Below are 12,500 nucleotides of genomic sequence, written 5' to 3'. Positions count from 1 at the left end.
ACATACTGTATACACACATACACATACATATACACACATACATGTGTAACGGAGGTCCGTGATTATATCCACAGTCACGATGGACTTCAAGTGTTGTGAAGTGACTGTGGCACGTAGCGGGGCACGGAGTTGTTTCGGGGGGGGGGGGGGGGGGAGTTGTTTCAGGGGGCTGGATCCAGGCCCACAAAGACAGAGGTGTTTCCAGGTATCTATCTATGTTCCATATCCTTATCAGAGACCTAAATCAATGTTGTTATTGAGTGTCCGAATATCACTGTCCGTATAATCATGGCATCCGGGTTACAGTATCAAAACAACCCTCTATTCATGCACCACAGGCTGGCACAGAGTCCCAGGCATCCAGCCCGCCTGGCTCCCTGTCCGGCCTCGCGTCTCAGTGCTAGAGGAAGCCTGACCGAGCAGATGTTAGATAATAAACTCTTCACAAGACGTCCTCTGCTGCACCGACAGCCAGGCTAGATGAACTAATATGATAACGACGTCGCTCGCTGCCTTCAAGGAGAGTAGGAAAGAGAGGATAATTTCCATGCAATTCCGAGGAATGCTTTTTGGTAAATGTCTATGTTTCCGGGGTTACAGGAATGGTGTGTTACTCGGCTAGAGGGTACAAGGAGTGCAGATAGTGAGATAAGACGACAGGGAGGACAGGGAGGACAGGGAGGACAGGGGGGAGAGAGGGGACGCCTATTGCTTAATAACAGCGGAGCAGTGCTGCCGTTGCTTCCGCGTTTTCCCTGATTGGCTGCGACACGCCCTGCGGCAGGCGCGGCAACCGCAGAGCAGAGCGGCAGAGCTTGCGGAATTATGTAACCGCCCTAATCCGCCATGATTTTCATTCGAAGCTCAGCTCACCTGGCAGCGCAGCGGTCCTGCGGTCCGTTGTTGACAAGTTCGAATCCCATCAAATTTTTTTTTTAACGTGTATTCTTTCGCCGGTTAAGGTTAGGCATGGTTAGGCCTGCCACGATAACACATTTTGCTGGGCAATTAATTGCCCCCGAAAATATCGCAATAAGCGATATTATTGCGACTGGTTAGAGAATTTTTTTTGAGAAATTTATTTCCCAAAACTTTTATTTTGAAGCCCACCGCTCCGTCTTTTCCGGTGTTTTAGACTTTTATTTTGAAGCCCACCGACCGGACCGGAAGTATTGTTGTGATTATCCTAAGCAGAACCTATGAGCCTACAACTTGTCTCGTCCGGTTATGTTTTTGAGCTAATGATAAAACAAATTGTTGGTGAACAACTAACTTTAGGTTAGTTTTAACGTTAGCTACTAACGTTAGATGCAGCTACTACAGGCAATCAACGATGAGGAGGAAGCGTCAAAGCAGTATATAATAGAATAGCTGTGGTGCGTAAACACTGCAGCACGACTCGAAACTACCGGAGTGTTATAATAAATTAATTCATGTTTAACTTGTCCCCGTGTCCAGTCCTTTGACTAGCCCCACCCGTTCATTGTAAACAATGATGCATGTAATAGTATTAACGTTATTCTGTGTTGTACTTGTAGCTATGCTATACGTTGTATTTCGTTTGTTAGCTATTTAGGAGGACAGGGAGGACAGGGGGGACAGGGAGGACAGGGGGGACAGGGAGGACAGGGAGGACAGGGAGGACAGGGGGGACAGGGGGGACAGGGAGGACAGGGGGGACATGGAGGACATGGAGGACAGGGGGGACAGGGAGGACAGGGAGGACAGGGAGGACAGAGGGGACAGGGGGGTCCTTGCAGCACTGCAGAAGATAGGCTGACAATGGAGCCATTGACAGAGAGAGAGAGAGAGAGAGAGAGAGAGAGAGAGAGAGAGAGAGAGAGAGAGAGAGAGAGAGAGAGAGAGAGAGAGAGAGAGAGAGAGAGAGACTGATGGAACACTTCCCCCCGTCTCCTAATCTAGTTAGAGGGTCCATGAAGTTCCAAGGGCTGCCGTTGTTGTTGTCATTGCAGCAGAAACGTTGTATATCATACGTATACTTCATACTGTGTCGTTGTATAAACATGGTTGGGGGGGGGGGGGGGGGTTGCATAACCTATTGTGGTCATTTAGTAAGTAATTTTGTTTTGGCATTACATGGTCTAAATGAGCTAGTAGCAGGAATGTTTGTTGAGAGCCTCCCTCTTAAAGTACGGTCCGCTCAAACCTTGCAGGTTTTTAAATCACTTTTTTTTTCTTTTTTTTCCACTTTTTCTCCCATTTTTTCTATATTTTCTCTCATCCCAATTTCGTATCATCCAATTCAACCCTCCCCTGTCACGAACGCTGTTTCTTGCCTCCCACAAGCCTGCTGCAATGTGGACTAAGTCATACATAGCACAAGTCCCCTCCGGTACTTGAGGTAACAGCAGTCGCATCTTTTCACCTGCGCAGCTCGATCTCTCAGTGTCGAGGAGTAACGCGTGGGAGGCTCACGCTGCCCCCGACACTTCCTGATTCTACTGCGCAGGCGCACCAACCGACTTGTAGGAGTCGCTTGTTCACAACGTTCGATCCCCACCCTTCAGTTTTCCCTCCCCGTAATACGGCCAATGTGTATTAGTATGAACGACCAGCTAAACTGAAAACAATGTGGAGAGCTGGATTCGAACACGCGAATCCTAGCGTCTCCACACTGGTGGCGAGTGCCTTGCCCACTACACCACCTAGCCGCCCGTTTTTAAATCACTTTTAAAAACCTACCTGTTCTCCCTGGCCTCCCCCCCCCACTTAATCACCACTAGACCCCTGGCCCCTTTTATCTTCTTTGTTTTACTGTGTCCTACCTGCTTTTATTACATTCATTGTTTTACTGTGTTTTTTTAATTTTATATCTTGCATTCTATTATTTTTGTCTTTTTATCATCATCATCATCATCATCATTTTATTTATCCGTACATGGAATCACCACAGTCCAACATATACAAATAAAATGGACTTGACTTGACTTGACTTCGATCCTCTTTTGTGACAGATATGAGTCGTGACTAGAGGGTGATGCCATATCTTTGGTTCTAACCACTTCCTACTTTCCCTTCATTAAAGAAATTAGTCTCTAGCTGCTGCAGGCTGTGTGTGCTGACCGCTCTATAATATAGATACGTACATGTATAAAGCAACATTGTCCCTCTACTAGTGTTACAGTAGTGCCATCTTCTAGCCCTGTCTGAACTAGTGTGGCAGGCATTGATACATGATGAACCATCAGGAACCCAGAGCCTGGCTACATGGCATCATGCATGTGTGGTCTGTGGCTGTTGTGCCACGTATTCATTGAAACATATTCCACTCCTGAAATCAGTGTGTATAGAAAATCTACTAAACATCTTGATTTGGAACCTATGAAGCCATATAGGCATGTCTTCTTCCCTCTCTGTACTGTACATATGATGAGGCATGCCTTCTCTCTCTCTCTGTACAGTATAATGAGGCATGTCTTCTTCTCTCTGTACTGTACATATAATGAGGCATCTCTTCTCTCTCTGTACAGTATAATGAGGCATCTCTTCTCTCTCTGTACTGTACTATATAATGAGGCATCTCTTCTCTCTCTGTACTGTACTATATAATGAGGCATCTCTTCTCTCTCTCTGTACAGTATAATGAGGCATCTTTTCTCTCTCTGTACTGTACAGTATAATGAGGCATCTCTTCTCTCTGTACAGTATAATGAGGCATCTCTTCTCTCTCTGTATAGTACAATGAGGCATCTCTTCTTATCTCTCTGTACAGTATAATGAGGCATCTCTTCTTATCTCTCTGTACAGTATAATGAGGCATCTCTTCTTATCTCTCTGTACTGTATAATGAGGCATCTCTTCTCTCTCTGTACAGTATAATGAGGCATCTCTTCTTATCTCTCTGTACTGTATAATGAGGCATCTCTTCTCTCTCTGTACAGTATAATGAGGCATGTCTTCTTCTCTCTCTGTACAGTATAATGAGGCATCTCTTCTCTCTCTGTATAGTATAATGAGGCATCTCTTCTCTCTGTACAGTATAATGAGGCATCTCTTCTCTCTCTGTATAGTACAATGAGGCATCTCTTCTTATCTCTCTGTACAGTATAATGAGGCATCTCTTCTTATCTCTCTGTACAGTATAATGAGGCATCTCTTCTTATATCTCTGTACTGTATAATGAGGCATCTCTTCTCTCTCTGTACAGTATAATGAGGCATCTCTTCTTATCTCTCTGTACTGTATAATGAGGCATCTCTTCTCTCTCTGTACAGTATAATGAGGCATGTCTTCTTCTCTCTCTGTACTGTATAATGAGGCATCTCTTCTCTCTCTGTATAGTATAATGAGGCATCTCTTCTGATCTCTCTGTACAGTATAATGAGGCATCTCTTCTCTCTCTGTACAGTATAATGAGGCATCTCTTCTTCTCTCTCTGTACAGTATAATGAGGCATGTCTTCTCTCTCTGTACAGTATAATGAGGCATCTCTTCTTATCTCTCTGTACAGTATAATGAGGCATGTCTTCTCTCTCTGTACAGTATAATGAGGCATCTCTTCTCTCTCTGTACAGTATAATGAGGCATCTCTTCTCTCTCTGTACAGTATAATGAGGCATCTCTTCTCTCTCTGTACAGTATAATGAGGCATGTCTTCTCTCTGTACAGTATAATGAGGCATGTCTTCTCTCTCTATACAGTATAATGAGGCATCTCTTCTCTCTCTGTACAGTATAATGATGCATCTCTTCTCTCTCTGTACAGTATAATGAGGCATCTCTTCTCTCTCTGTACAGTATAATGAGGCATCTCTTCTCTCTCTATACAGTATAATGAGGCATGTATTCTCTCTCTGTACAGTATAATGAGGCATCTCTTCTCTCTCTGTACTGTATAATGAGTGTTGGTATTTAGGTGTCTGTTTGTCATCACTTCCTCGTGGCGTCATTGTCTCCTGTACCCTCATTGTACCCTCACTTACTCCGTGTTCCCTTGCCCTTCGTGCCTCTCCTTGCCTTGTTTCATGTTCGTCTGTGCTGTAAGTAGTTTATATATCCCGTTTTCATTCATCTTTGTTTTCCCGTCCCCTTCAGTGTTGTTTTGTATTATTTTGTAGTCCTAGTAAACCTATTTATATTTCCACGTATCCTGCCGTCTCTGCCTCCTCTCTTCCCTGTCTGCAAATTGCGTTCTCACCCTCACAGCACCCCTAATCCTAACAGTATAATGAGGCATGTCTTCTTATCTCTCTGTACAGTATAATGAGGCATCTCTTCTCTCTCTGTACTGTACAGTATAATGAGGCATCTCTTCTCTCTCTGTACTGTACAGTATAATGAGGCATGTCTTCTCTCTCTGTACAGTATAATGAGGCATCTCTTCTTATCTCTCTGTACTGTATAATGAGGCATCTCTTCTCTCTCTGTACAGTATAATGAGGCATGTCTTCTTCTCTCTCTGTACAGTATAATGAGGCATCTCTTCTCTCTCTGTATAGTATCTGTACTGTACAGTATAATGAGGCATCTCTTCTCTCTCTGTACTGTACAGTATAATGAGGCATCTCTTCTCTCTCTGTACTGTATAGTATAATGAGGCATGTCTTCTTCTCTCTGTACTGTACAGTATAATGAGGCATGTCTTCTCTCTCTGTACAGTATAATGAGGCATCTCTTCTGTCTCTGTACAGTATAATGAGGCATCTCTTCTCTCTCTGTATAGTACAATGAGGCATCTCTTCTTATCTCTCTGTACAGTATAATGAGGCATCTCTTCTTATCTCTCTGTACAGTATAATGAGGCATCTCTTCTTATCTCTCTGTACTGTATAATGAGGCATCTCTTCTCTCTCTGTACAGTATAATGAGGCATCTCTTCTTATCTCTCTGTACTGTATAATGAGGCATCTCTTCTCTCTCTGTACAGTATAATGAGGCATGTCTTCTTCTCTCTCTGTACTGTATAATGAGGCATCTCTTCTCTCTCTGTATAGTATAATGAGGCATCTCTTCTGATCTCTCTGTACAGTATAATGAGGCATGTCTTCTCTCTCTGTACAGTATAATGAGGCATCTCTTCTCTCTGTACAGTATAATGAGGCATGTCTTCTCTCTCTGTACAGTATAATGAGGCATCTCTTCTCTCTCTGTACAGTATAATGAGGCATCTCTTCTCTCTCTGTACAGTATAATGAGGCATGTCTTCTCTCTGTACAGTATAATGAGGCATGTCTTCTCTCTCTATACAGTATAATGAGGCATCTCTTCTCTCTCTGTACAGTATAATGATGCATCTCTTCTCTCTCTGTACAGTATAATGAGGCATCTCTTCTCTCTCTGTACAGTATAATGAGGCATCTCTTCTCTCTCTATACAGTATAATGAGGCATGTATTCTCTCTCTGTACAGTATAATGAGGCATCTCTTCTCTCTCTGTACTGTATAATTAGTGTTGGTATTTAGGTGTCTGTTTGTCATCACTTCCTCGTGGCGTCATTGTCTCCTGTACCCTCATTGTACCCTCACTTACTCCGTGTTCCCTTGCCCTTCGTGCCTCTCCTTGCCTTGTTTCATGTTCGTCTGTGCTGTAAGTAGTTTATATATCCCGTTTTCGTTCATCTTTGTTTTCCCGTCCCCTTCAGTGTTGTTTTGTATTATTTTGTAGTCCTAGTAAACCTATTTATATTTCCACGTATCCTGCCGTCTCTGCCTCCTCTCTTCCCTGTCTGCAAATTGCGTTCTCACCCTCACAGCACCCCTAATCCTAACAGTATAATGAGGCATGTCTTCTTATCTCTCTGTACAGTATAATGAGGCATCTCTTCTCTCTCTGTACTGTACAGTATAATGAGGCATGTCTTCTCTCTCTGTACTGTACAGTATAATGAGGCATCTCTTCTCTCTCTGTACTGTACAGTATAATGAGGCATGTCTTCTCTCTCTGTACTGTACAGTATAATGAGGCATCTCTTCTCTCTCTGTACTGTACAGTATAATGAGGCATCTCTTCTCTCTCTGTACTGTATAGTATAATGAGGCATCTCTTCTCTCTCTGTACTGTACAGTATAATGAGGCATCTCTTCTCTCTCTGTACTGTACAGTATAATGAGGCATGTCTTCTCTCTCTGTACTGTACAGTATAATGAGGCATCTCTTCTCTCTCTGTACTGTACAGTATAATGAGGCATCTCTTCTCTCTCTGTACTGTATAGTATAATGAGGCATGTCTTCTTCTCTCTGTACTGTACAGTATAATGAGGCATGTCTTCTCTCTCTGTACAGTATAATGAGGCATCTCTTCTCTCTCTGTACTGTACAGTATAATGAGGCATCTCTTCTCTCTCTGTACTGTATAGTATAATGAGGCATGTCTTCTTCTCTCTGTACTGTACAGTATAATGAGGCATGTCTTCTCTCTCTGTACAGTATAATGAGGCATCTCTTCTGTCTCTGTACAGTATAATGAGGCATGTCTTCTCTCTCTGTACAGTATAATGAAGCATGTCTTCTCTCTCTCTGTACAGTACATGGGCTGCATCGAGGTGCTGAAATCCATGCGCTCTCTGGACTTCAACACACGGACTCAGGTGACGAGGTAAGATGGAGGTTAACTGTCTCTCATAGTGGCGAGTCAGGGGAATCTGAGCTGCATAGGATTAAGAGTATAGGATCAGCCCATCGGCGTATTTAGACCACTATCAGTAGGGCACGTGCCCTACTGATGATCATCTGTGCCCCACTGATAAAAAAAAACCCAAAGAAAATAAAAATTTGTATTTTTTTTTTTTTTTTTACAAAATTATGCAATAGAATGGCCAGAGTAAAATAGTGCTACAGTACAATCAACAGCGGGGTGTATTAGAAGGCTATGGTGAAGAGGTACGTTTTTAGCTTATTTCTGAAAATATTATGAGATCTAGCTTCCCTAATGTCCATAGGTAGTGTGTTCCATAACTTTGGTGCATATAGTTAGCAAAGGCTGCAACTGTGGCTTGGAACCTTCAATAGACCAGTAGTAGATGATCGCAATGTTTATACTTTGTATATAAGGAGGAGGACCTTGAAATCAATTCTAAATGTTACCGGAAGCCAGCGTAGGTTACTTACTTGTAACTTCGGGTTTGATCCAAGGAGTAAGTTGCCCCATATTGCTCTGTAACATTTCTCTTTTTGTTATAGGACCGACTAGTAGGATTTCAGTTTTGCCCTCATTTAATTTTAGGAAGTTGTTCGTCATCCATTTGTTTATTGCTAAGAGACAGGCGGAAATGGAGTTTATAGCTGTGTGATCATTTGGTTCAGCGGAGATGTACAATTGTGTGTCATCTGCGTAACTATGGAAACATACATTGTGCTTTCTAATGATGTCTCCTCAATGTTCAATGTTCAATGCAAGTAAAGCACTTTAAACTTTAAGTATGACTAAATGCTTTCTTGACTATATATATAGTAAATGTTCCAAAATGCATAGATTTCTATGTATTTTAGGGGTTTGGGGGGCTAGCTCTTTTTAATATAAATGTCAGATTGTTTTATTTATTTCATAAATTTCTATGCATTTCAGGAATTTGAGTTAAATAACATAACCCTAACCTAACCCTAAAACCGAAATAAAGTAAAAAAAAAAATAGTTACAAAATGAGGAATGTTTATGTGCATGTGATCGGGTATAACTTGCGGTCTGTGTATGAAAGTATGTGTCTTCTGTCCTGATTATCTGTGTGTTTTTGACTCCATATGGTGTTATTGTTATGAGAACAGGGTTCCATGCCATCCTTGGTCCTGTAGGACCAGTGCACACACTAGCCCCCCCCATCTCTCTCTCTCTCTCTCTCTAACTCTCAGTCTCCCCTCCTCCTCCCTCTCCTCTAATCGATGGGCAGTAATCGGAGCCGTCCGCGCACCAAGGGCTTAAGTGCAAGAGGAGGAGGCGGCAGAGATGGAGAGTGATAGAGATCTATTATTGATGATGTAGGCTAATGACTGTGGATAGCTGCAGTGGGCCTTATGAACACGCCCTGCTGGATAATGTCTGCTGTGTGACTCATAGCGGGTGATCCAAAACAAAACAAGAGGCAATAGGATTTATTACTGGCTGTTGATCACTCACGCATCATTGTACTTTATATGCCAAGGTAGGCTGAATGTCCTTGTCTGCTCGTACCTCTTCTCCATTGGTATACCTTTATTTATAAAGCACTTATTGGTTACCTTTATACCTCTGTACATATCTCACTATCTCTGATAATCTATCTTACAGCTTGCGATCTCAGGACTATCTTTATGCCTCATTGCCTCAATCCCCAGAATTCGCACTAGGTTTGGGAAGAGGGCTTTCATGTAGTCCGCTCCCTCTACTTGGAACAGACTTAAAAAAAAAACTCTGAAGCTACAGGCCCTTGCCTGATTTTAAAGTTCATGTCACAAACGTCTGAATTGGGAGTTTGCAAATGCATTAATACATAATGCAGATGCTACATGTTATTACTAATGTTAAGGACATGGTGGCGCTAACTTTCTTAACCTTTTATCTGTCTGTGTTTTGTCCTGTATGTTGTAACTTGGTTTGTTATTTTTATTGCTGCCATTTTGGTCGGGTCTTGCTCGTAAAAGAGATCCTTGATCTCAAGCATTTTACCTGGTTAAATAAAAAAGAAACGGGAGAGAACAGAGAGGAAAGAGGTCTTGTATAATACGTCTACGTCACGATAGGGTATCTACTGTAGGGTACCATTTCTAATTGACCTATCTCAAACCCCGCCCTTTTTTCCTGATCCTCCAATCACAACTGTTGTTAGGGAAGCAACAGTTGTGATTAGAGGACCAAGAAAAGAGGGCGGGGTTTGAGATAGGTCAATTAGAAATGGTACCCCACATTAGATACCCATTGTGTGATGTGACTGAATCCGTTTTGGTTGACATAAAGGGCTTTATCCGTCTTGTACATTGGGTTTTGAGTAAGTTTCATGGGTGCTACTAGGGTCATGAAACTGGCTCACAACACAGACTTTTATTTTAAGAGAAAATATTTGAAATTACAAACATTTTAGATACATGATTTACGCCAAACAGCAGCATATCGGCGTAATAGGCCCTTTTCACAGCAGCCATTTTGACGTGTCATAGATGGTTAAAGGTGTAACCACATATATAGAATATTCATTATTATTACACCTTTGTTTACGCATATACGTCAAAATGGCTGCTGTGAAAAGAGCCTATTCAATTTAGACCTTTCTGCTTCAGAAACCATTTTATCAATGACTACTTTACAAAAGACTTCCAAATTCCCCAGTGGTACATGAGCCCTGGGCCTGGTCATCTGTCTCACTGTGCTATTTATTGACTCAATCAATCAATCAATCAATCAATCAATCAATCAATCAATCATTGATCAATCATTCAATGAAATAAACTTATAAACAAATACAATGCTGATAATAATTAAATGTGGTTTATTAAAATAAACGATCAAAAAAGCAGTTAAAAAATAAAGCTAAAGTAAATAAACATAAAACAAAATAGTAGCAATTAGTACAAAAGCATGACAAAATATCAGCCAATGTTCCTCAGAATGTCAATAATCTAATCGTGGACATGCAGTAGTTCCTCTCAGCAGTAGTTCCTATCAGCAGTAGTTCCTCTCAGCAGTAGTTCCTATCAGCAGTAGTTCCTCTCAGCAGTAGTTCCTATCAGTAGTTCCTCTCAGCAGTAGTTCCTCTCAGCAGTAGTTCCTCTCAGCAGTAGTTCCTTAGTTCCTCTCAGCAGTAGTTCCTATCAGCAGAGGAGTTCCTCTCAGCAGTAGTTCCTCTCAGCAGTAGTTCCTCTCAGCAGTAGTTCCTTAGTTCCCCTCAGCAGTAGTTCCTCTCAGCAGTAGTTCCTATCAACAGTAGTTCCTCTCAGCATTAGTTCCTATCAGCAGTAGTTCCTCTCAGCAGTAGTTCCTATCAGCAGTAGTTCCTCTCAGCAGTAGTTCCCTCCTATCAGCAGTAGTTCCCTCCTCTCAGCAGTAGTTCCCTCCTCTCAGCAGTAGTTCCCTCCTCTCAGCTGTAGTTCCTATCAGCAGTAGTTCCTCTCAGCAGTAGTTCCTCTCAGCAGTAGTTCGTATCAGCAGTAGTTCCTATCAGCAGTAGCCTCCTTGACATGTTGGGTCGTGTTGTACTGTAGCTTAACCCTTTCACTGCCACACGACAGCCGTGACAATACAGAAGGTTAGCCCTTTACATCCGCAGAGCTAATGATGCTAATGATGGAGCATCGCCGTCGGTTGTGTGATAGTAAAGGGTTAACCTTCTGTCGTGTGGCAGTGAAAGGGTTAAGGCTAATGAGCAACAACACCAAGACGCATCTGACACTGTATTACAACAAACAACAACAACAAATGTTCAATGGCGGCCTGGCGAGAGGACAACAGGTTCCCTCGAAGGGTAACATGGAAAGGGGACAGAAAAAAAAATAGAAAAGAGACAGATGGTACATAATGTGTACATCACAGAGGTAAGGGAAATAATTAAAACACACATCAAACAACCAAATAAAATGGCATGGCATACATGAAGCAGAACAGTCAAATTACAGTTAAAAGGTGTAAACAACTTGATAGAGTCCTTAAAAGTAGTGAGGGGGTCAATTTGTCAATTTTCTAAGTATTTTGCATCTCGTTCCAACTGCTGGGAGCAGCAAATGTGAAGGAGTTTTGACCAAAGGAAGTGTAAACACAGGTAAAGTCTAGCGAGATAATGGTGAGCAGCTCTGGTGTTATAGGGAGTATACTATAGATGACAACTTTAACAGGTGTATCAAATAAGGAGGGGTCAGACCAAGGAGGGTTTTGTAAATGAGTGTAAGCCAATTTACTTCTCGTTGAGAGTGTAATGATGGCCAATTTACAGATGTTTTTCTGTTTTTCAGAAGACCTTTAGGGAAGTTGGGGCCCCGGCCGCTGCTTTTTAAATATTTACGAGCCACTTGATCGGGTCCTCGCTGTCCCCTGACCATGAGCTCCAGCTTCATAATATCTGACGACCTATCTCAGCCAGCCTCATAGGGGACATCCACCCCCATGAGCTAACTATTCCCAGGAGTTATAGCAAATGAATAGCAGAGATGTCTGTATATTTCAATGGCACGGAGATTGGGAATGACTGTGAGATACTGTAAATGTAGCTCTGAACAAGCAGAGAAATTAATCAGGAAAATACACGATCCAAGATTGTAAACAGAAGTGAGGACCCGGTATACTGTAGTGTTCATGAGGATTCAGATCAATATAATCACAATATTGATTATATAACAACTGAATATTTATGATCAAGATCAATGGTGTCCATCAGTCATAACCATGAGGTTGTCTGGTCTGGTCTGGTGTGGGATGACCTCATGACCTTGCTTTGGCCTTTGAACTGTGAGGGATCCGTGACCTATGATCTTTGCTCGTGGGAGGGAACACTGCTCTGCTGTTCACTTCAGTTGATCTAACAACAACATGATTATGTATCGGACTGTCCACATGGGCAGGAGTCACGTATCGTCTGTTTCCA

The 12,500-nt window shown here is 42.3% G+C and overlaps 1 protein-coding gene across 1 annotated transcript in view; it reads left to right on the top strand.

Moving 5' to 3' along the window:
• Positions 1-7,487: 7,487 nt before the first annotated feature.
• shc2 (SHC (Src homology 2 domain containing) transforming protein 2) overlaps positions 7,488-12,500 on the top strand; it is a gene marked incomplete at both ends in the record, with an annotated part of 27,835 nt that continues 22,822 nt past the window's right edge. The window contains one exon of the mRNA XM_084310709.1: positions 7,488-7,555. Within this exon, the coding sequence (XP_084166835.1) occupies positions 7,488-7,555 (68 nt within the window). The remainder of the gene's footprint in view (positions 7,556-12,500) is intronic.

The sequence above is a fragment of the Notolepis coatsorum genome, assembly GCF_963971535.1.
Source record: "Notolepis coatsorum genome assembly, chromosome: 3".
Lineage (NCBI taxonomy): Eukaryota > Metazoa > Chordata > Actinopteri > Aulopiformes > Paralepididae > Notolepis > Notolepis coatsorum.
This window is presented reverse-complemented; position numbering and strand designations above follow the sequence as displayed.